The 26,440-nt window shown below is 39.1% G+C and overlaps 1 protein-coding gene across 4 annotated transcripts in view; it reads right to left on the minus strand.

The window, feature by feature from the left end:
- LOC114658184 (alpha-2-macroglobulin-like protein 1) overlaps positions 1 to 26,440 on the minus strand; it is a 271,971-nt gene that overhangs the window by 105,765 nt on the left and 139,766 nt on the right. The window contains exons 1-2 of one of the 4 annotated variants that reach the window (XM_028810276.2): positions 5,436 to 5,662; positions 4,869 to 5,052 (exon numbers count right to left, since the gene is read on the minus strand). The exons of the other annotated variants lie outside the window; for them this stretch is intronic. Coding sequence (XP_028666109.2) covers positions 4,869 to 5,052; positions 5,436 to 5,512 — 261 coding nt within the window. The 5' untranslated portion in view covers positions 5,513 to 5,662. Of the gene's footprint in view, positions 1 to 4,868; positions 5,053 to 5,435; positions 5,663 to 26,440 lie in introns of those variants that run through there. 4 annotated transcript variants of the gene reach the window in all.

The following is a 26,440-nucleotide window of genomic DNA, read 5'->3' on the forward strand; positions in this document are numbered from 1 at the left end:
GTTACAGTAGGCGGTTGATATGACAGCTTGTGTGGTGGAATGCTAAGAACTGCTGATTTCCATTCTGTGCTATATAACTGTTAACATTTGAATCTGATGATTGCATATAGCGCTGTCTGATTTAGTGTGCGCAAGAACATGCAGGTGGCCAGTTGCTGAGTGCTACAACGCACATTTTAAAAAAAGAAAGAGACAAATATATGTGACGTTTTGAAGAAATCATTTTATGACGCGAATAGTACCAATCAGAAAACATCGTCGAAGTAATGCAATATTATTTGAAAACGAACAGCGTCAGGTTGGGTGTGAAGTTATACTGGCGCTGTTTGAGTCAGATCAGAAGCTGAATAAGCTGAACAAGCTCCTGTTCTGACTCTAAGTAAAAAAGCATGAATTAATCAACAGAAATAACCGCGATCGATATCACCAAGTGTGATCAAGAGTACTGGTTCGATCCCCACTCACTCCTATATTTGCTGTTTTCAGTAGTAAGCTGCTCTTTTGTTAATATTATACAGTACACACATGCACTTGATTTGCGTCTGTACTTGCGCTGTTACTTAGAGAGTCAGATCGGGGGGAGGGGTGATGTTAGAGCGGGTGAGCTTATTCAGTGCTTTTTCTTTCAGTACATGTGCCTTCCCTGTTTGTTTGTATATCTCTGCCTGTCTGTCTCTGTATTACGCAGTGCTCTGTCTGTCTGTGTGTTATGGATCTTGAAAAAAAATAAGTTATAAGGACGGTTTGCTGACTTGGAGCACCACTGCCTTACTGTGCCACGGAGACGCGAGTTCGATTCCCAGCTTTGAAGAAAGTGTTTTTTTTTTCCTCAAACGGACATTAAATTTATAAATTGGTATGCACTGTAAATCGTTAACTTTAAAATGTCAATCGCGGTTATTTCTGTTGATTAATTCATGCTTTTTTACTTAGAGTCAGAACAGGAGCTTTTTCAGCTTATTCAGCTTCTGATCTGACTCAAACAGCGCCAGTATAACTTCACACCCAACCTGACGCTGTTCGTTTTCAAATAATATTGCATTACTTCGATGATGTTTTCTGATTGGTACTATTCGCGTCATAAAATGATTTCTTCAAAACGTCACATATATTTGTCTCTTTCTTTTTTTAAAATGTGCGTTGTAGCACTCAGCAACTGGCCACCTGCATGTTCTTGCGCACATTAAACAAGACGGCGCTATATGCAATCATCAGATTCAAATGTTAAGTTATATAGCACGTAATGGAAATCAGCAGTTCTTAGCATTCCACCATGCAAGCTGTCATATCAACCGCCTACTGTAACTTGCTTTCTTTTTTCTTCGGTTATAGTCTTGAATAAAAGTGCACTTGTTTTGTTATACTTTTACATCAACATATGTTCCTGTGTTTGAGCTACATGGGCATGCTCAAAAAATACACGTATAATGCCACGAAAAGTGCATGCAGACACTTCAGTTCGCAAGCATTGGTACGACAATGCAGTCACAAGTACACTGCAGGGCTTTAGCGTGTCTTTATGTGAAAACAGCAGTATCAGATGGGGAGTGTCTGATGATTGCATATAACGCTGAAGTTACTGCTCTTTACTATGCTTTCCTCTGCATGTCCCGGAGTACAAAAGAAACAGCATACAGCAACATGTGGGGACTGGCAATATTGGGGGAAAAAAACACGCGGTCGTATGTATCGTGATACACTGCAGAACTATAGCGCGTCTTTATGTAAAAACAGCAGTGTCAGGTGGGGGGCGGTAGGGATGGATCCTGAACGCGACTGAGACAATGAAAAGTGAATTTTAAAAAAATAAAGCTAACCTTTACAAATATCATAAATTACACCAGCTGTTACAGACTGAAATCAAATGTATGTTTTTATTCTAAAATAGTGAAAATAAGAACACTTCTCAAATGGGAGTTGTGCAGGATCGAACTCATGACCTTACAGATTCCCAGTCAGCGATTGATACTGTTGCGCCACGGAAGCAGTGATAGTTCATTCATATCAATGTCTCACACTAAGGCAGGTTTTTTTGGCGGTGGCTTTTTTTTTGTACCTTTTGTGAAAGTGTTTCTTTGATATTTGGACTTCAGGCTTCATACATTATATAGTTTATGCCTACATTTTGTCAATTGCTACTAGAATATATAACACGTTTCTGTTTTAACAATGTGTTTACACAGATTACTGTAGAAATGCAACACATATGAAATGCGTGTGTTTCAAATAACAATCTTATTATTTCTACTCTAAAACTCCACTTCACTTCCAGGTAATCAATCAAGGCAAGAGCTGGGAAAAGCCTGTTTACGTTCTATTTCCCATTGGGATTAATAAAGTATCTATCTATCTATCTATCTAAGTCGTTGGGGGGATGGAATAGCCGGCTGCTGGCAGCTTGTCTTTATCAGTACATTTAGATGACAAAAGACGCTGGCGGAGAGGTGAGAAAGGTTTTAAGAAGCGATTTAAGGTGGGCCGGATATACGAGTTTTTTCGTAGGCTCTGGTAATTCTAGTGTTAAGGAAAGTATTATTCAGTAAGCTTTTTGACTTTGGTTTACGGATGTAGGGCTTTACATCCGGACTTTACTATTATTCATTATTTTTTATGATTTATTTCATTATTCTGTTCTTAATAGATACTACATTACTTTTAATTTTCTATTCTTTCTCTGTACTTCATGAGTGATTGAAGTAATAAACTAAATACAGGGCATTTGGGATCAAGTTTTTAAAACCTTCACACTCACAAAAAGAGGCTTGAAATGTGTATATGGCAACTCTTACCCATCCATATGCAACATTTTGGAGAAACAGGGAAATGACAACGCCATTGATTAAGAATGGAAATGCAGCCAAACCAGCTACATAATGACTTGTGCCGAATAACAATTTATAACACTGAGCAGTTTTTATAGCTGCATCAATGCGACAAACATATTAAATCTTAAAAGTGATGAATATGATCAACAATCTCTTATTTTGGTTACTTTTCAGGAGGGCCAATTCTGCATATTGACACTGAAGAACTTTTTGGTTAAAAAGAGCTACCTGTTGTCACTTCTCAGTGAACTGGCCAACAGATCAGGAATATCTCAGCCAAGCTTTACTTCATCATGCTTGCTGTGCTGGAAGCCATTAACCGATGAGATACTATATTCATTTTTATATGATGTGGTGTACTGTACATACATGACAATAATTTGTTTTTGCCAATATAAAAAAGTCATTTGCAACTGTGCCTGGTTTGTCTAATGTAATCGGAGCACTTTACTCTGTCCATTTTGTAATAGGAGCATCTAGCAAGAATGATGTGGATTTGGTTTACTGTTAAGTAGTTACACTCCATAAACCCATAAGTCATCTGTGATGCCAAGGTGAGACTGACAAACATCATAGCTTTGTGGCCTGGGTTAACCCATGTTTCTTTTACTTTGAACCACAGTAGCTTTGGCATTGATAATGGTACTGTACGTGGTGGTTTGTTTGTAAGGTAACTGTCTAAACCCTCAGTTTTTAATATGGTCTATACTATTCAGTGTTACAGTAATCATGTTTTTACATGTGCCAGGTGATACTGGGTACCCACTCAAACCCCAGTGCCTCCTGCCTTTCACCTACTCCTAGAATGCAAAGCAGATGTGCTACAATGTGAAGTACGTTCTTGTGCTCAGCTGCTACGGTAGTTCTGCAAGGGGGATCACCTGGATGACAGCTGTGCTGAGATTGTGGATTGCAAAGACACGCACAAGGTAAGTGAGAAAAAAAAAAGACACTGCTCTGGAGCATTCAGGAAAGATTGTTTGCTGCTTCTCCACATGGTATCCTGTGAAGAAAATGTATTTTTAGTCAGTGATAGGATTAAATATGTCTACAGAAAAAGGTGTTATTTCTATTTCTGTTTAACTGGGTGCTCTAATTGTAGAGGAAATGTTGAATTAAGAAGGAAACTTTGAACCTAAAACACCACAGTGGGTCAATGGCCTGTTTAAATAAAAGCTCAGCTTAAAAGTTTGTTTTGGACTAAAATTTAACCAGAAAGTCTTTATGTTTGTATATTAGCTCAGTACCTTTACTTATACAATTTGTCATTAAGTTATGCCATTTTTTGCATGTTGCCTTTATGGTTTTCCACTACTTTACATTCTCTTTGAGTGTCAACAAAGTTTAGCCAAATGGACTTGTAGCTTATTAAAATGTAGATTTGTGAACCCCGGTATGTACTGTAAATGCAAATGGCTTGCTGTAAGTATTGGGGTACCAAACCAGTGAAATTTGTGTTGCCAAATGATTCAGCACCAGTGGTGATGTGGAAACACGGTCAGTGCCATCCATTATGAGATTTTGTGATTGTGAACACAATTTAGGATTAATGTAACTTGCTGCTTAGACATCTACTTATTTTCCAAGACAATTTTACTAAAGTGCTATTAAAGGATAGATAGATAGATAGATAGATAGATAGATAGATAGATAGATAGATAGATAGATAGATAGATAGATAGATAGATAGATAGATAGATAGATAGATAGATAGATAGATAGATAGATAGATAGATAGTTTTAGCTGGTCCCCTCCAAATTCATAACTTACAACTACGATCATTTCCAGGACACTGTAGTTCTCTTGATTTTCTTTGTTTTATTATTAGTGGATACTTTTACACAAACCAAAATGAACATTATATCTATAATTTACAACTGTTAACATACTGTTGGAGCTCTGACAGGTTAAGTAAAACTACAAAGATAACTCATATCAGTTACAGAAACTGAACTAGAAACCCTCTGGCTTGAAGACCAATAAGATATTCACTAGGCTTCATCCTGATGACCCAGCCATTGTAATTACTTAAATAAACTCACCTGGAATTCAATGCATTTGTAGAAATCCTTCTCTTTAATTTTTTCCTCCAAAAGAGTCAGATTTTCTCTCTCCATTAACAGGTTTATGGTGAATGATATAGTTTCATTAGGCTGGAGGAGATGGGCACAAACTTTCTCCATAGTCCCTCCATGAATGCGATGAGGAATTGTTACCATATAGATCCTGAAATTCCAACCAAAATAAAAAGGAAGAAAATGCAATGTTCTGTCTTATTCAACTACTGAAAAGATCGTGATGATATATGAAAAAATATTAGATTATTTACTGCAAAAAATGAAATTTAAGCAAAGAAAAGATTTATATCAAGCCATGAACTGTTGTTTTGCTTATTATAAGATTTACTGACTTATCAACAAATTTGTATTTGAGATTACTTAGCTTATTGTCAATTAAATTTTGATTACCCCATTGTCAGATTTTTTTTTCTAAATAAAAGCAAAGTTTGTTTTTTCTGTTGTTGTTATTTTTACATTTTCATTTTTTGTGGTGTTGCCATTAAATGGCTAAAATAGAAATTGGTAAAACCATTACAAACAATTTCTTACGGTCTGGAGGTGCTCTCAGCAGTGGACTTGCATAGTTGCAGGCAAAACAAAAGAACCACCTTCCACATGGTGGTCATAAAGTGGAGATCTCCTCAAATTTGTGACAACGAAGGTGAAAACCTAAAAGTACAAGTCAGATTTATACTCTGAGTCAGCACACTGAATACACTTTATATCCCCCGCTGTGTTTCTCTTGCCCACACTCTCATTTTGATCCACCCACTCTAATGATCTAAAGACACTAAACACACATTTTGTAATCTCACATGTCTGTTTATCTTTTGCGAAAGCTGAACCCATAATTCCCTTTGAGGACTGTCTGTTTACTAAGTAAATGTAAGAAAACTTGGATGGCGACCTGTTTTCTAATAACCATTGGATAATGGGATATAAAATGGGGAGTTTAGTAGGATTCTTTTCAGACATTTTGTTATTGCCCCTTTTGGAAACATCTACCTAAAAATTTTCGACCAATCTAACATTTGCTGCACCCTTCTTCAAATAATATTCAGGTATTATGTGAAAAAACAGAGTACAATATATTTCTAGAAAATAAGTAAAAAGAAGTATAAAGTTATAGTAAACCAAGAAATTAATTAGTTTAAAAGTTCGCTACATGGTTCCATTTTAAAAAATGCATTTTATTTATTTTTAATCACCAGAGGTGAAAGATCAATAGCAACCTAAGCTGTTTCTCCAAAATGCCATAAAATTAACACAGCTGTAAAAATAAGTAAAAAAATGGATATTATGGAACACAAATCTAATTATTTTCCTAATCCCTCCCAACTTACAAAAGAACTCATGAAAATGTTATGTTATGTGTCATTTAATTGCTGCTTTCTGTATTTTGCCTTTTCTTAGTAACTAGCACACAAATAAACATGACACTGAAGAAACTTCTTCTCTATACCAGTTAGTGTCATTTGCACATGTGTCTGCACTGCTCGTCTATTAAAGGAGCAAACTCTACAGTTAAAGGGGAATGAAGAGACATGATCAAAGCTATGGTGAAAAATGCATATTTCTAAATTTCTTTTATATGTAAATATAGTACCAGCACATTTTTCTGAATGCAAATAAGGGACGCTAAAAATACTGCTAATTAAATAATTTGAACAATTTTGAGTGATGCATTGATTTGTGTAAATGGTTGGAATAAAAATAATGAATGCAACTGACTACAAGGAACCAAGCATCCATTCTTCCATCCGTCCATTCATTTGCTGTTGCTTATCCAGGTCCTAGTCACACAGGTCTGAGCAAAGATATGTCCCTCTTCCTTGCCACTTTCTCCAGATTCTCCAGGGGATGCTGAGGTGTTCCCAGGCCAGCCAAGACTGTATATTTTCTCCAACATGTCCTGGGTCTTCCCTGAGGTCTCTCCCTGGTTGGACTTTCCCAAAACACTTCTCTATGGAAGTGTTCAGCAGGCATCTTAATCAGATACCTGAACCACCTAAACCGACTCCTTTCAATACGGAGAAACAGTGGCTCCACTTTGAGCTCCTCCTGAATGAATGCTTTCTCACCCAGTCTCTAAGGTTTAGCACAGATACCAAGTGAAGGAAACTCATTTGTGCTGCTAATATCAACAATTTAGTTCAATCGGCCACTACCCACAGCTTATGACCATATGTGAGATAGGATCATAGATAGACTAGTGAACTGAGAACTTCACTTTTTAGCTCAACTCTTTCTTCACCACAACTGACTAGTAGAACGTTTCCATTACTGCAGATGTTGCTCTGATCTGCCCATCAATCTCTCGTTCCCTTCTTCCCTTACTTTAGAACAAGATCCTATGATACTTAAACTCATCCACATGAGGGAGAGAGCTATGACCTCAGATTTGGAGAAGCTGATCCGGCCACCTCACAAGCAGCTGCAAGCCACCATTGTCTAAGGTCCTAACCCGTTGAAGCAAACAATGTAATTGTAAAATAATATTTTTTTAATGAAATAATGTAACTACTATAGGCTTTACGTATATATTATTTGTGTGGTGGGAGTAAGATACTTTAATAAACAGCATAAATGCATCATGTACATTTTATTTTAGGTACAAGATAGATCAATATGATGCACTGGGATGCATCATCAGTGATGTTCCTGGGGTCATTGGGAGCTTTGGGACTTTCAACATCAGACTCCTTTGCCGTGTTGACCCAGCCGGTGGTGATTACAGCCCAGCTTGTGTTCTAGAAGCTGCCACTGACTAATCAGCCCTCTTGGTGGCTCTCTCTGCAACTTCTTTCAAGGATCTTATGGTTTTCCTTTTGGCAGTGCCTATGATGCCCAATATGTTTAGAGCGTTAAGATCTGAAAATTCTACAAAGCCCTGACAGCCCACTTCAATCACAGTGAGTCTTCCAACCCCAGCTCTGTCACTGCTCCACCGGTTCCTTGTAATTACTACACTTTCTTTCAGCAGCTTCCTCCATGCACTCTCCCCAAGGCACTGTGTGTTCTAGCATGATCACCTGCTTGGTGCATTCTGAAAAAATGATTGTGTCTATATTCTGGCCTCTAGGGATACATTAGGTTATCTCTCTATCTTTCCCGGCTAAGGGGTGGAAGATGTGGAGGCAAAGGTGACCTTAGTAACCTTAAAGTCCATCCTGCAGTTCCAGAGCTCTGGTTCTAGCACCTTGTGTTGAGGATTAAACAAATCTGGTTGCCTGTTGTAGGCCATTGTCTAACAGACCTGTATTTAACATCTCAACCCCTGCTTAGCTCTTCAGTAAAACCACTAAGCTGAAATCCCTCCGCCTCTGAACCTCTGAGACCAAAATAAAATATAAGAATCTAGACCAAGTTAATATTAAAAGTGTCTAGTGTATTTGTGAAGAAACATAAAATTAAAAGTTAAAGAGATTAAATCTAAACTATAAGTAACAGAAAAGTGATATTCTTACAAAAAGAATAATTGAAAGCATAGATTGTTTTATTTATTTGATTGGTTATACATTAAAAAAAAGATCAAAAAGAAAAACTGAAGGTGTGGATTTTTTTCATGTTTTGATGAATATAAATGTGTGGATGAGAAGCATCCTTGAGAATTCTGTTGGTGAACTAGTCACTGATATATCATAGACTTGTAACTGATGTCAAATCCTGGAAGAGGGGGCCAGACACCTGTGCTAGTAGTACATAAGATGTCCTCCCTACTTGAACTAAAGATCATTTGTTCCAAATCACACATGTACGCATGAGAGGCAGCTAAAGGGCTTGAATGAGGGCAATTCCGAATCAGACCGGGATGTAGCAGAGTGCACTAATTCTTTTTTTCACTTCCCTGCAGACCATTCACGGGAAATTCCACCTGGCCCTGTTGATGTCACTTCCAGGTGCGAGCCTATAGTTGAAGACCCTTCCGATCCCGTCCCCTTTGATGTCACTTCCTATCCTGACCTTTAAAAGCCTCCACCTTTCCCCTACTCCCTCAGTTCTGTTTTGGACTCTGATTTGTGCACACCAGTGCTATCTTTTTTGTTTGCAATTTTACAGCCAGGAAAATAATATACGGGTGGCTGCCCCGATCCTTGCTATGGCTCGTGATCAAGTTTGTGACAATAGAAAACCATCTGTAGCATGTACTGTAGGTAACACAATCAAGGCTCGGTAAGAAACAAGCATATATTCTATTTAATAACACATGTGCAAATGGCAGCATGCTCTAAATTATTTTTTCAAGGCAGTCAACTGTGTTTCCCAAATTAATTGATGATAATTATTTTTATGACATATTTGGGAACCACATATACTGGTCTTAAACTAGGCATTGTAAGTTCGATTTTAAAATGAAGAACACAGTCTGTATACATTAGGGTTATGTATTTTGAATTACTATGCACTTCTGCATTATCTGCACTGTAATAACCTGCCAAACCACAGCTTAAAAGTGTATAATTACATTGTATATTAGGTGTAAAATAAGCAAAGTTACACGTATGTGCATATTTTTTCAATTTTATCCATCTCACATCATTGAATACTTAAATTAGCATTTCTGTTTCAAATTACTTTGCCATACTTTCAACCCTCTTAGACCAAATTCACCATCACAAGAACTCAAAGCCTATATGGGCAGTATAATAACACTATTTGAAAAAGGAATACTCTGATAGTTTTATGTCCTTAATGCAATCATGCTAACTAGTCATTTGAATGAATGGAAATTAAAAGAGTTCTTTATTTAAATTTTATCTCAGACTATTTGTTTTTAGGGAAATTAATATGGCCAAGGTTCTGGTTGTCAGAAGTGCAAAATTACCAAAAATGATCTAATAATACATTTATATGGTCTGTGAGCCTTATTGCTGTAGAAGAAGAATGTTCTCCTCAGCACCATGTATTTTGTGTGTTTAGTAAATTAGAATCTTTATAATAACTATTTTGTAACTTGCCAGTGAGAGACGCTTTGGCTTATGAACTAACAAAAATATGTTATTCCAGGGTTCAGGAGAAATAGTGTCCAGATGAATAAAATGTAAGCTGTTTCTTGTTTTTTTTTCTCTCTCAGAGTGAATGTTTCAGGGACAAGGTCACAAGGCTGCAGAACTGTACATGTAGTTTATGCAAAGGCGTCTCTCCTGTGCTTAGCTTCTAAAACACAGATAATGCTTAGCTCAACAGACATATTGTTTAACTTTACTGTTTTGATAAGGATGTTCTTTCTGTCTTATTAATCATGAGATGCTGAAGTATAAAAAACCCCTCCTGGCTTTTGATCGGGGTTCAATTGAGCTTTGCGGCAATAAGTTATACTCTTTTGAATCTCTACTTACTGCGACTCCGAATGAATAAATAAAGTGAATTGAGAAAATATTATCTGTCTGCTTTCCAGTATGCCTTTTTCGTCCACAGTTTTTGGCGCCCAACGTGGGGCAGGAGACGGGCAGACGACTCCCTGGGCGGGTTCGTCCAAGTGGACCGATTTCCGCGGATCGAGGACCAGCTCCGGTAAAAGTTAGGACTGGCCAACCTCGGGCGTTTTCCTGCATGGGGAGTCGCTGACCTCCTCCTGACCGAAACGAAAAGCAACTGGATGGGATTTTTCCAGGCAGGCAGAAGGAGTCGCGGTGAGTAGATTCGGGGGATTCCTGTTGGTTTGACTGGTGTGCTGGAAGAAATAGAAGTATACGGGGAAAAGAAAAAAGAAAATAATAATAAAAGAGAATAAAAAATAAAAGCATGCTGAAAGAATAGAGAATCATACCGTATCGACCTAGAAGGGTTTTAGGGATTCATAGAGAGTGACAGCACAGTGTGAATGCTAGTAAGTCATCCCTTAAGAATTCGAGTAGAAAGGACTGAGTGGCACGTTCCTATATTTAAGAGGAATAGGGGTGAAAGGGGCAGTTAGAGTACGTGTGAAATTTTGGAAGAGGGGAGGTTGTGTTTCCACTTGTCGACTGGTTGATTTTCCGGGGACGACAAGTGGGACGAGAAATAATCGGGGATTGAGTTGCTCTCTGTTGAAGGCCTGCCGCTTACTATGGGAAATTATAATGGCACGCCAGTCAAACAGGTCCCCCAGGGTCCTCAAAACTTAATGTTAGAAGGATTATTTTCAGAGAATCACCAGGCTCCTAGTACACCGGCGGGATTGAAAGCGGGTCCCCTAAACAGTTAATAGAGAAGCAGACTGGGCTGGATTTTAAAAGGCATGTAAGAAGTGGAATAAGCAGAGGCGTAACAACCTGCTGGCTGCTGAAGTCAAAACACAAAAAAGACAAGGAAGAATTATTGCTAGCATTGCAGAAAGTGAAGATAGAGACAGCGCCCAAGCCTGAAAGTAAAAGAAAGCAGACCGAAAAGAAAGACCCCCTATACCCCGTAATCTGTCCACCCCCTCCTTACCAAAACTCCCCTGCTTCCACCTCCTGCACCCTCTCCTCCAACTGCACCTCTGTTAACAGACGAACCGTCTGGAGCAGGTTTTTACGATGAACAATATCATTATGACCCATCCTCACATATTGACCCTGAGGAAGATAATTCAGATCATTCACAAGGTGCTACTGGATTGTAATGGCAGAAATTAAAAGAGTCATCTGCCTCCCAGCGCACGAGCAGTCCGTGGACTGCAATTTGTGGAGCCGTTACAGCAGCTGGATAACATGTATGAAACAAATGTTGCAGAGTGGACACAGGTGCTCCGTCGACAGCTGAGCACCACATGGGCAACTGTAAATCACGTGATCATAACGGTGTCCCTTGGTGTTGGAATGAAGGTCCTTTCCTCGCCCAGTGAGAGCCTCTGAAAGGAGCCCTGGCAGAAAAAATATAAAAAAGGGCACAAACTGGTCACTAATTTCAGCCGGCTCACCGATTGCAAGATCTGATGGCTAATCACTCTGGGCTGGACAATACAAACAATAGAACTCATGCTGCAGTGCCTCCTTTCATCTCGGGACTGAGAAGTGCCATTCAAAGCAAAGTCTGCACGTCCTGCAAAAAGGCTGGAAGACCGCAACGTTCGAGGAAGACAAGCGTCATGCAGAGCATGCTGACAGTCAGACTAAATTAAAAGAGTCAGACACACAGACCAAACTTTTGGCTGCACAAATAAATTACTATACTGGAAGAACTGACCTGGCTAGGGGGAGAGGACGCGGAAAATTCTTTGGAGGTCGAGGGCACGGAAGAGGACGCGGGTTCCATTTATCAAACCCTAATAATCCTTTTGCTCAGATGCCTAACCTTTCGGAGCAGACGCCAGCGTCATATGCCTGTTACGGCTGCGGTGAACTTGGACATTTCAGACGCAACTGCTCACACAAGCGCCTCCATCACCCCCTCTCCCTGAGCCTAATGACATTCCTTGGTCCTAACAAATATCAGGGACCCAAGCCACTTTTTCCAGTTTCCTTTGCTTACTCGTCATGCTGAAACTGATCTTTTATTGACTTTAATGGCAAAGAAACTGCCTTTGAAATGGACACAGGAGCCACGCGCTGAAGGAGGTTCCTGTGCAATTACAGCTCAGCATTAACAGTTTCATTATTGACTCGTTCCTTTCTGTTAAATCATTTGTGCCCTGTGAAACTGCTGGGATGGGATCTTATGACTTAATTGTCAGTCTCAATTTTGTTTACCTGACAAAGGATTTTTGCTGCTCCATTCCTAAGCTCCTGTGCCACACTTCACACCCCAAGCCCTCTTTTACAGCCTGGACCCTGAACATCTCTCCGCACACCTTCCTCTTGAAAGCCCTTCATTCTTTCCCCTTACGCCTATTTTCCTCACTTACAAGTCCCGGACACCCTGCCTTGTACTGCCCAGTATTTCCCTACTGAAGTGGACACACCTTGGTTAGCATCTTTTCTTTCCTCCAGCACATGCCCTGAAACTTTGCACATTCCATGTATTTTTGTTGTCTACTAAAGCAGTTGCTTCAGTGCACCTCACATATTCACAAAGCGTTTTCTATTTAGGAGATTCGGTTCCCCATGTTTCCTTAGCACCGTGGTCCCAAGGGAAAAATTGATTATGGAAGGATAGCACACTGAGCCACTGGTGATTTTCTCAAAATCTTCCTTCCGCCCGTACCGTGTCCAGGATCCTCTGTCTCCAGAGGCAGAGGCTGGCATCGCCGCCGTACATTCTGATCTCGTGAGGCGAGGAGCGATTATTCCAATTACATACTCTCCAGTCAACTCCCCCATTTTTTCCTGTAAAAAAGGCTGACGGGTCCTATGACAAGTTAACTCTGCGGTTTTTTTTCCTAGAACACCTATTGTTCCTAATCCATCCACTATTCTTTCCACGATACCCCCGTCCACCCGGTACTTCTCTGTTATTGACCTTGCTAACGCTTTCTTTTCCATTTCCTGTGCACCCTGATTCTCAATTCTGGGTTGCTTTTACCTTTCAAAACCGCCGATGGACCTGGACCGTCATGCCTCAGGGATATACTGAAGCCCCTTGTGTTTATGGTTTTGGCCAGAAAAAGATAATAAATTGATACAGTATATAGATAAGAAAAAAGAAAAGAAAAATAAATAAACAACAAGTGCACATGATACTCAGAAAATTGCTATTCTTTTTAGGTGAAAATGGCCATAAAAAAGTGTCGAAGAAAGAACAAAAAAAAAAAAAACTGCAGTTACTTCAAGCTATCGTTAAATATTTAGGTCATGACATTTCTTGCGATACAAGAGCTCTCTCTAGCGGCCGTTTAACCATCATTGAAAACCTTCCAAGACCGGTCACAAAACAACAGGTTAAGTCAGCATATTTCTCTGTGGCTGCATAGCTTTTGGTGGGAATGTTTTCTTGTTGTGGAGTTGTGCTGTGTGTTTCCCGAGATGGATTATCTTTGTTTACAGTTGGCATTTGGGTCGCCACGGAAATTAGTGTTTCCTTGTTGTCGCTGACCCGGTCCCGCCTCGGACTTTTGCATCATCTGGAGGCTAGCATGTATGGCACCACGGTGAGATGAATTCCTAATTTAAAAGTAGTACCAGCTTGCGGCCTGAGAAGTTGTTTGCTTGTAAGTTTTTCAGGAGGAGCACAGCCTTTACAAAATCTAGCTAACACTGCGATCTGGCTGCATGCAGTGATATAGCAGGCTGACAAGGCTCTATGTGATTAAAATAAATAAATAAATAATAATAAAAATGCATTACTCTCACTGACTATATTCTCGTCCATTCACTCTGTTCATGGACGAAAAAGGGGGGATTAATGAATGCAGTTTTAACGCAACCACATACAGACAAAGTGCTCATGAGCCCCCTAACAGTAAAGGTACCTCACGCCGTTCATTTTATTTTAGTAGACTAAAACCTCACATCTCACAACTGCAAGAGCAATACACTATCAAAATGTACTCTATACTTTGTCCAATGTCACTGTTGAAAGATGCTCTACCTTAAATCCAGCCACTCTTCTTCCAACTGAAGAAGACGGAGAGCCACATGACTGTCATGATGAAATAGCTAAAGTTGTAAAGCCTAGACCAGACCTACATGAAACACCGTTAGATATTGGAGAATTAATTTTTGTGGATGGATGTTCTTTGCGATTGGAAAATGGAACACCCTCGACCAGCTATGCAGTAGTGAAAGGTGGCCACCTGCTGGAAGCAAACCGAATTTCATCAAATTTAAGCGCGCAGGCAGCTGAATTGATAGCTATCACCCGAGCATGTCAGTTGTCCAAAGGGAAAATTATAACAATTTATACGGATTCCAGATATGCTTTTGGAGTCTGCCATGATCATGGAGCCTTATGGAAATTAAGAGGATTTAAGACCAGCGCTGGCAAACCGATCAAACATCAAAAACTGATTGAATCCCTCTTAGAAGCTATAACTAAACCATCAAAGTTAGCGATCGTTAAATGTCAAGCTCACACAGGAAAACAAGATCCTGTCAGCAAAGGAAATGAATTAGCTGATCACTTTGCTAAACAGGCTGCATAAAATAACACACCAATCTCTTTATTCCAACAGAGAAATAACCAGGACCCTGATAATCAACTTGTTTCTTTACAGAGTGCAGCCACGGACAGAGAAAAAAGAAAATAGTCCAAAGAATGGTCCCTCTCTGATGGAGTCTGGACCCATAAGCAAACTAACAAACCTTTCCTCCCAAAGGCTTCTTTCCCAGGTATGGCAAAAATCGCTCATGGTCTAGACCATGCTGGAAGGGATGCCATGATTCAGGATGTTGAAGAACACTGGGAAGCTGCAGGCTTCTCTGCAGAGCAGTTCTGCAGATGCTGTGCATTATGTCAAAAGTCTAATGTAGGAAAGGGCACCCAGGTAAGTCCAGGTAAGTCCCGCCGTTACACCTAATCCAATGGGTCCGTTTGAACACCTCCAAATGGATTTCATTGAACTAACTCCGTCTAAAGGTTATCGTTATTGTCTAGTAATTGTTGATGTGTTCTCCCGATGGGTAGAACTTTTTCCTGCTAAACACGCTGATGCTAAAACTGTAGCCAAAGCTTTAATCAAAGAAATTATTCCTAGGTGGGGCATACCACAGAAATTGCAAATTGATAATGGCACCTTAAAATCTAAATTAGCAAAAAAATCTGTGAGCAGACAAATTTATCCTGGCCAGACACTTTGCCTCTGGCCTTAATGAGATTGAGGGCAAGAACACACCGGCAATTAGGACTGTCGCCGTTTGAAATTCTGACCGGACACCCATGCCTGTGGGCATGGGTATGCGAAATGTTAACCTGCATACTGTGGACAATGATCTTCTCTCTTGTCTTACAGGTCTCCGAGCTTCTCTGAAAGAAGTCCACGAGCAGGTTAACCAGGCCTGGAGGACTAATCTTCCATCTAAAGACACGCCGATTCCCTTAGGCACTTGGATCCTCGTCCACACCACATGCAGTGAAAATGGAAGGATTGCCCGCCTGGATTCACGCCTCACATTGCAAGAGATGGCACCCTTGATTGCTGTGCTACTATGCTTTCTTTTCCCTTGTCTACTGCCCTGGTCACCTTGACTTTCCTGTTAGGAATCACCACATCAGTGCAGGTTGATTTCTGCTCTATTATCAACTGTGGGACTGGTCGACAAGCCCAGTGGACCTGGTCTGACAAATACGTGTGTATGACTGTTACGAAGTATTATTGGGGAAGTAACTGTGACACCTGGCAATGGGTTTTTGCTAACACTGGAACTGAGGACTGGGGTTCTCAACCTTTTGAGGCCCAAAAATACGGTTTGAAAAATCGATTTTCTATCATAAAAGGACATGCTTCTCATAAATGTGTTGACAACCATTGTAATCCGTTGATCATCATTTTGAAGAACCTCTTTACATGACTCAGGAACCTATATATTAGGGGCATATGTATCTGGAACAGACCCTTTAGGGAGATTTCAAATTAAGATTGACAATCCTGTTACTAACACCTCTCATTCTCCTGCACACACACCTGTCTCCCCAACTTCTGGTTCAGACTTTTCTTGTGTTAAGATTATGAATATTTCCACCCTCTCATCGACTTTTTCAATTGAAACTGGCTATGGCGATCAGAACCGTTGGTTGCAGTGGGTATTATGTTTGGCTAAGTAAGTAAATCAATCTGATTGCTACGCCTGTGCTACGGCCAGGCCACATTTGGCTACCGTCCCTTTCCCTCTTTCTAATATTTCTGACCCTGTTGGTCTTCCTTGTCTCCTTGCCCTTTTTACCTCTCCATCCACACCAAAAGACTCTACCTGCATTACACTTTCTCTCCTCTTCCCCCCCCCACTCCTCAAATGACTCCCCCGATGTTCCAGTCTCATGAAGGCAATTATACCTGCTTCTCTAGTAATTATAGTTCCCCCTTCCGAGGTACTAATGTTGGTCATATCCCTTCTTCCTTCTGTTCCCAGACTTTCCAGGTTAACTCCACCTGATTTAATTCTACATTATCACTTTTCCTGTTGACACAGTCCACTCCGCGTGCTGATATTTGGTGGATGTGCAGCTCTGCTGACCCCTCCACATTCTCTCTTCACGGCCCTGGTGTTTACTTTGATTCCATTGGTGTCCCTTGTGGAGTCCTTGATAAATTTCAAGCGCAAGATCAAGTTGCTGCCGGATTTGAGTCTATTTTCCCCCAAATTACAATAAATAAAAATGTAGCTTGGATTAATTACTTATATTACAACCAACAGCGTTTCCTGAATTTTACTAAAGAGGCTGTTGAAGGGATGCATGAACAGCTTGATAGAACATCCCTTATGACTTGGCAAAATCGATTAGCATTAGATATGCTCCTTGCTGAAAAGGGGGGTGTATGTGCTATGTTTGGTGATGTGTGCTGCACTTACATCCCTAATAATACGGCTCCCGATGGATCAATCACCTGTGCTTTGACAGGTTTAACTGCCCTTTCAAATGAATTAGCTACCACTTCTGGCATTTCTAGCCCCTGGGGCTGATGGCTCAGGTCAGTTTTTATTTCACTGGCCATTGCTTTTATCATTCTGTTGCTTGTGGCCTGCTGTATAGTCCCCCTAATTAGATCTATTGTGTCCCAGTATTTCACTGCCTCCGTGCCCAAGGCTTATCTGTTACACGAAGAATGCATGCTTCCCATTTCTTCCTCCTTTCCTTCCACTCCTTCCCCTTCTCCTACTCTTTCCCGCGTTACTCCTATGTCACCCATATTTTTGTTGGTTCAAAAAGGGGGGAATGTAGAAGAAGAATGTTCTCCTCAGCACCATGTATTTTGTGTGTTTAGTAAATTAGAATCTTTATAATAACTATTTTGTAACTTGCCAGTGAGAGACGCTTTGGCTTATGAACTAACAAAAATATGTTATTCCAGGGTTCAGGAGAAATAGTGTCCAGATGAATAAAATGTAAGCTGTTTCTTGTTTTTTTTTCTCTCTCAGAGTGAATGTTTCAGGGACAAGGTCACAAGGCTGCAGAACTGTACATGTAGTTTATGCAAAGGCGTCTCTCCTGTGCTTAGCTTCCAAAACACAGATAATGCTTAGCTCAACGGACATATTGTTTAACTTTACTGTTTTGATAAGGATGTTCTTTCTGTCTTATTAATCATGAGATGCTGAAGTATAAAAAACCCCTCCTGGCTTTTGATCGGGGTTCAATTGAGCTTTGCGGCAATAAGATATACTCTTTTGAATCTCTACTTACTGCGACTCCGAATGAATAAATAAAGTGAATTGAGAAAATATTATCTGTCTGCTTTCCAGTGTGCCTTTTTCGTCCACATTGCTTTGCACCTAGCTTAAGCATATTGTTTTATATTGGTTGAGTCCTATCTGACTCTGCTTTCCACTTTTATAATCTTTATTGTGTAGAGTTTATCAGAATGCCTCAAATCCCATAGACCTACCACTGTTTATAAGGTATTGCACTTCAGCACTTCTCCCTGTCTTCCTTTCTGCATTTATAACCTCTGGCAATTAGGTAGAGTAAAACAACAAGCAGGAGTTAAGTTACACATTTTAATAATATATTATTATTATTATTAATAATAATAATAATAATAATAATAATAATAATAACAACAACAATATAATAATAATAATAATAATGCAGATAACTTTTGAATATTAGCAAACCATAATCATACAACCTGATAAATACTAGATGTGTAGTTTAAGGAGGCACGCAGACTTGTAGTTACTTAAATTTCTCTGGTCAAGTCATCATTGCTAGTCAGCTTTTTACAGGACAGGCCACTTGCCTGTCTCAGTAGTTCTGCTAAGTTGTGCTCCTCATTGTATTCTCTTCATGGCCATGGTGTGTGTGAGATGGGGAGGAGTAAAGTGACTGACTTTATACATTCTTCTCCAAATCTTTAGGCCAATAGGGCATCGTGGTAAAGAATGGCCTCTGATTCAAAACCAATCCCATACAGCCATATTTCAGTCCAATGGGTGAACAGATTGCCTTTTCTCACCTGCCCTAGAGTTGTGAATGCCATTTGTTTAGCTGAAGCTTGCCAACTAGGTAGTTTTATGGCCTTCCTGCTAGTGGTGGCTTATAAGAATGACCTGCACAGAATCCCCCATGAGAAACCAGTTTGAGGCACCCCTCCCCAACCCTGCAATAAATTTCACATCCTGAGTCACTCCTAAACACCCAGGGGTTTGTTAGTTAGACATGAAAGTACACCAAGCTGTACTGGATTACATTATATTATTAATCTCATACATTTTAAGCAATGTGGAATAAAGTCATTTCTGTAGTCCCTCTAGGATTAGGAGCCCTGAAGCTTACACTTCATTAGTTTCATAGTAGATCTGCCCCTGAAACCAGGCCTTTGGCAGTTAAAGCCCATTCTGAGATTAATTCAGATGCCATCTCCAGAATTAGTTCTGAGCTTTGCCTTGGAATGTTACCGTATATAATTACACTTTCAAATTAGTCTGTACTGCATGGAAAAGGAAGCCATCTGTACTTCCAAAATGATTGTCCTTGTTTACCATTCCTTGGAGAGTCTTACTGGTTCTCTTTCAGTAAAAACAGAATTCCTCTCTTTCTTAAAATTCCCTTTTGTTGTTCTTTCCACACAAACTCTCCTTTTGGCCCCTGATTGTCATTATACGTTACTCCGACATTTCTGTCTCTGCTAGTTCTTTCCTCTATGTCTTCCTTGTCCTTATTAATTGGACAATCACTTACATTAAATCTCTAAACATTTTTCTGACCTTGTTCTGCAAAGGTTACATCTGCTAAGGGGATTACCTAGTGGGGTGGGACTATAAAATTTTAGTTTCAAACCTCCACAACTGTTTTTCTTTTTTAATCCCCTCCTTTTTTATTCCCTTTAGCAAATATTTTCAGGCAAATGACTTTTCCAGTGTTACAAATTGAGACACTCTGTTCAAAACTTTTCTTGTTTTTTTGCTAGTGTGTTGGGAGTTCTTGGAGGCTTTATATGTCAAGAAATGATAATATATATTTTGTGTTAATAATTGAATTAGAAGTTAATACAAATTTATTTATTTATTTATTTGCATTTTGTGATTGTGTTGCTAAGTCGTGCTGCACTGTCACTTCAGGATGTTTCTCTGAAGGCACAGCTTTAGTGCAGTGTCTAAACTTACACGTCCCTCAAACAATCTGAGTATACGCAGTCTTAGTATTTTATGTCTTTGAGCTCAGGACTCTTAGCATTCAGTTTCTCGACCTTGTCTACGGTTCTAGAGGTTTGATTACAGTTACAGTTTTACAAATAATCATGCTTCTCCTGGCCCGATTAACACCATATTCCTTTCTGCCAGCAGGTACTTAAAGGAAGTCAGTAAGAGCAGGTGGATTCTGTCTATGGTGCAGTTCAGCTCTTTGAATACATACGACTGACACATCATTGAAATGCAAATGTGCTCAGAAAATCTAATTCAGAGCTAGACCATCTCTGAAAATAATGGCACTGCTCACTGTCACTGTATGTTTTGATGGTGTCTTTCTTTACCTTTTTGTAGTGTCAGGGATTTTTGATGCCAAGTATCTACATGTTAGAAAAGGTTTACCACTTCCATAAAAATCAAGTCTTCTTTCATTTCTATGTGCTTTATATATGATTGTACCATACCATGCCATTTTATAAGCCCACTAAAACGTGAGCAAGTTCACGGGAAAACTGAAGCATAACCCAGTAAGCACAGAATGCATGGCATGCAGTGGACCTGGACAGGACAACAACCCATCGCGGGGTGAACACACACACACACACACACCATGACCAATTTAGTGTCACTAATCCACCTAATCTGCATGTCTGTAGACTATGGGAGGAAACCAGAGCACCATTTTTGGAATCTTTCCTTATCTTGGTGCACCTCTCCAAATATTTTCAGTTGTTTCTCCTTCTGCAATGTTAGGGCTCCCAGAATTATATTGGGATATGTTTAAAAACTGGGAGAAGGAGAAGGAGAGAAAGCATATGAAATAAGGACTTTTTTTCTATTATTATAATTAAACATTTTTGTTCACTAGAGAAAGACCCTTGCCTGGGATCATAAAATGGAATAAGCACTCTGCTACCTAATAAAGCAATCACAATGTCTGATCATTGTAAGAGTGGTTATAAAAATGCTGCATTCTTTGCAAGGTTCAAACTCATTTGTTCCGTTAATCTATGAATTTCAATTCTACAGAAGTATACTGCTGATTGACCTAACTTTGAGCTTCTGTGTCATCATTCATTTGCACTGCCATTAAATGGATGGATGCTAACATAACTGAGAACATTTTTGTGGTGTTTGTATGGCAGATCATCACAGAGGGGCAGTGTTACCTGTAGTTTCAGACATCAACTTGAGAGCACTACTAGAGTCCTGTCATGTTTTGAACTCTCACTTGATTTGTTTGCTAGCCAATGCTACTCCACTATGTATGTCTTAAACTCTTACTGATATTCTGACTAAATTAGATTTAAAAGGAAATGCAATAGCAAGGACTGTGCTTGAATTAAACCCAATTTCAGGGCAATTGTTTCTTCTAAATGTCTTTGCTTTTAACTTTTATTTATCTCTTGGTAATATCTCACTTGATTGTGTACCAAAACTTAATCAACTAAGTATGATCTTTTTGACTCTTCTCACAGAATTTGGTTAAGTACTCCTTAGTGCAACAGAAAGTACTTTCTGACAGCATCTGAATGTGAGTACAAAGGGCAAACTTAGGCTGAAGTGAGGTGTTGAATACCATTGCTGGGAGAAGGACACAAGTATGACAGGCTTTGGGAGATTCACTTTATGGTTTAATGCAATTCAAAAGCATATGGTGGATCAAACCAGTTTTTCTATCCCACAATCCATATTATGCTTTAATGGAAAAGTCACTTCCTAAAGAAGGAAACTTATTTTTGTACTGCAGCCCACTTTCTTTCCCTATAGACAATAAAAGTTACATACAGTATTTTAATTCTAGTAAATAGCCATTAAGTGGAAATCTAATTTTATTTTTGAGTTTAAGGCAGTTATGAATACTGATGTGAGAAAGTAGCAACTTCAGAGAAATGATTAATGTTGCACAGGAAAAGTAGAGCTATTGTGGGCTATTATATTGTTTTATAATTACAGATACAAAAAGTTAAAATACGCAAGATTTTGTTCATGTTTAGACACAGGTTACTTATTGAATTAAAAGTTGAGCATGCTGTAATAATTAACAAACTAAGCTAGAACCTTGTAAACTTATAAAATTTAGGGATTTATATTTTATGGAAGCTCTGAACTACAGAGTGAAAAAAAAATATGGGATGGCCCTTTACCTATACTAATAAAAGGCAAAGCCCTCACTGACTCACTGACTGACTGACTGACTGACTGACTGACTGACTCATCACTAATTCTCCAACTTCCCGTGTAGGTAGAAGGCTGAAATTTGGCAGGCTCATTCCTTACAGCTTACTTACAAAAGTTAGGCAGGTTTCATTTTGAAATTCTACGCGTAATGGTCATAACTGGAACCTGTTTGACTGACTCACTCATCACTAATTCTCCAACTTCCCGTGTAGGTAGAAGGCTGAATTTTGGAAGGCTCATTCCTTACAGCTTACTTACAAAAGTTAGGCAGGTTTCATTTCGAAATTCTATGCGTAATGGTCATAACTGGAACCTGTTTTTTGTCCATATACTCTAATGGAGGAGGCGGAGTCACGTATTGCGTCATCACGTATTACGCCTCCTACGTAATCACGTGAACTGAAAACGAGGAAGAGATTTACAGCACAAGTCAAACGCGGGAACGAAGGTAAATGACGTTAATTGTTGACTGTCTTTTAATACTGTGTAATTGTTGAGTGTCTTTTAATACTGTCTAAGCATACATATTAACACATGTGCAATTAAACGTGTGCATTTACGGGGTGATTTCTCAGGCTTAAAAGCTCGCCTTTTATTAAAAAGGTAAATGCAAACTCTTTTCATTCTGAAGGGCATAAACCACGTTAGATTTCAGCCGTTAAACGCGCAAAAATGTCAGTACACCAGATAAATAAGTGCTACATATTATCATATTATCAGTTGTATTGTATGCTTACAATACATATAGAAATGTGTTAATCGTTAACTAATATTATGGGATGGTGTTTTTCGACTCGCGCCTTGATTTAAACGATTGCATGTCTTGGTGGGTTTGCGTAGCTTATTGTCAATATCTTTACACCTCTTTTTAAGACTTCATTTAAAAAGGTTTTCTTTTCTTCTTAATTAAAATTTAAAAGCAATACTTCACCGCTGCGAAGCCCCTCTAGCGCTGATGTCCGAGGTTCGATTACCGTAAGCGAGTGCAGTGAGTGTGTACGCCTGATGAGCCAAGAATAAGGGGGAAAGACGTGTCGCGTACTCTTTGCATTATTTGACAGTAAACTATTTTCATCCATTCTATGATCTGCTTCTCACAACTGAAGGCACCGTGGCTGATGTTACCTGACTTGCTAGCCAACCATAAGCGTTACCTGGTAGGTAACCACCCACTCACTTCACTCCCTTATGGGAATCCAACCTCGGACGTCAGCGCTAGAGGCGAAGCCCCTAAAATTGCGCCACGGCGTGTGGTTCGTTTATTTGACAGCATGTAGATCGGGGTAATTACATTCACGGCATTCGTAGTCTGATTCACAATCTGATTATATGGGTGGTTACCTACCAGGTAACGCTTATGGTTAGCCAGCAAATCAGCTCGAAGTGATCACTCGACTGAAGGCAGCTTCACAAAAAAACAGATCCTTAACAAACTGTTATTGGTATATTTTCCCTCAATTTTAAAAGGTTTTCTTTTCTTCTTAATAAAAATTTAAAAGCAGTACTTCGCCGGTGCGAAGCGCGGGGATTTGAGCGACTGACGCATGCAGACATATTCATGAGTGCAGGTACTTCGAAAAGAAAGCACCGTGTAAACCTAAACTTTAAATTAAGTTCATAGACCTACAAAAGGTTGTCATTGATTTGAGGCAAGATTGCTTTTCTCATGTACAACTATACGTTGCATTCTTAACAGTAAGCTTGCATGGCTTGGACATATTACAACCTGAGTGCTGAACTGACAACGTCGTATACAAACAGAACTATAACAATCGTAATAAACAAACAAAAAAAAAAGCGAAGAACCCTTGGATTTAATAAAAAGGCTCCTTCCTTGGCGAACCAAGGAAAAAGGAAGACCTTATATGGCGTTCGTTTATAAAACAGCGAAAAAGCTGTTTTAAGGCTGCTTCACAAAAAAACAGATCCTTAACAAATTGCTATTGGGATATTTTCCCTCAATTAAAAAAGCTTTTCTTCTTAATAAAAATTTAAAAGCAGTACTTCGCGGGGATTTATATATATATATATATATATATATATATATATATATATATATATATATAGATGTATATAGAGATATAGATATATATAGATATAGATATAGATATATATATATATATATATATATATATATATATATATATATATATATATATATATATATATGTATGTCTATATATCTATACTAATAAAAGGCAAAGCCGTCACTGACTCACTGACTGACTGACTCATCACTAATTCTCCAATTTCCCGTGTAGGTGGAAGGCTGAAATTTGGCAGGGTCATTCCTTACAGCTTACTTACAAAAGTTAGGCAGGTTTCATTTCGAAATTCAAAGCGTAACGATCATAACTGGAACCTCTTTTTTGTCCATATACTGTAATGGACTGCAGCTCGCTGGCCATGGGAGGCGGAGTTGCGTATCGCGTCATCACGCCTCCCACGTAATCACGTGAACTGACTGTGAATGCAGTACGTAGAAAACAAGGAAGAGCCCCAAAGAGCGCTGAAGAAAACATTCATTACACAATTGAGAAGGCAGCGAAACAATAAGAAGCGAGTGAGTGACGCATACAAGCATATTCATAAGTGCAGCTACTGCAGAAACAAAGCACGGTGTAAACCGTAAGTTTAAATTAAGTTTATAGAAACGCTCCCGCTGCCGTTTGCAATACCATATTCGCGACCTATAAGTTTAATGAGAAGACACGAGGTATAAACAAGACTTTGGATCACTTTGTAACAGAGTTAAAATTGCTGTAGCGAGAGACTTTTAAGTGCCGTGTCTTAGCTAACATTAAATAAAGCCGTGGACGTCGCAACATCACACAAGAGAGCGGCTCACGTGAACTGACTGAACGCAGCACATGTGATCACTCATTACACAATTGAGAAGGCAGCGAAACAATAAGAAGCGAGCGAGTGACGCATACAAGCATATTCGTAAGTGTAGCTACGGTGGAGACAAAGCACGGTGTAAACCGTAAGTTTAAATTAAGTTTGGCAAGATTGTTTTTCTCCTGTACAACTATACGTTGCATTCTCAACAGTAAGCTTGCACGACTTGGTCATATTACAACCGGAGTGCTGAACTGACAACGTGGTATACAAAGAGAACTATAACAATCGTAATAAACGAACAATAAAACAACGGAGAACCCGTGGATTAAATAAAAAGGCTTCTTCCTTCGCGAAGCAAGGAAAAAGGATGGCCTTATATGGCGTTCGTTTATAAAACAGCGGAGAAGCTGTGTAAAGACTGCTTCACAAAAAAACAGCAGAGTGCCTTATATGAGCAGGCAGACAGCTAAAGAAGGGATTCAATAAATAACTATAATCGTAATAAACGAACAAAAAATAGCGGAGAATCCGCGGATTACATAAAGGAAATGGGTACCTGAACAGAAAAGTGAGTCTCAAATACCTACACAATAACTATAACAATCGTAATAAACAAACAATAAAACAATACAGAACCGCTAAGCAAGGAGAAAGACGGCCTTATATGGCATTCGTTTATAAAACAGCGAACAGGCTGTGTAAAGGCAGCTTCACAAAAAAACAGATCCTTAACAAAATGTTATTGGTATATTTTCCCTCAATTTAAAAAGGTTTTCTTTTCTTCTTAATTAAGCGCGTGAATTTGGCTATATGCAGTCAGTGTGTACGCCTGATGAGCCCAGAATTAGGGCGAAACACGTGTCGCGTACTCTTTGCATTATTTGACAGTAAACTATTTTCAACCATTCTATGATCTGCTTCTCACAACTGAAGGCACCGTGGCGGATGTTAGCTGACTTGCTGGTCAACCACAAGCGTTACCTGGTAGGTAACCACCCATACAATCAGATTGTGATTCAGACTACGAATGCCGTGAATATATATATATTTATATATATATATATATATATATGTGTGCATATGTATATATATATATATATATATATATATATATATATATATATATATATATATGTAGATATGCAAATATTTATTTGTGTGTATATATATATATATATATATATATATATATATATATATATATATATATATATATATATATATATATATATATATATATTGTAGCAGTTGAGGCGTGGAGCCACCTCTCGAACCCTCAGGTACCACTCTGATGACCAGGTGAAAGTATAATAATAATTCTTTTTATTATAATACAGTGCACCAAGCACTCTCCTCCCCACACTCATAAACACCAATAAACCAATACAAAACTCTCTCTCCTCC

The sequence above is a fragment of the Erpetoichthys calabaricus genome, chromosome 9 (genome assembly GCF_900747795.2).
Source record: "Erpetoichthys calabaricus chromosome 9, fErpCal1.3, whole genome shotgun sequence".
Lineage (NCBI taxonomy): Eukaryota > Metazoa > Chordata > Cladistia > Polypteriformes > Polypteridae > Erpetoichthys > Erpetoichthys calabaricus.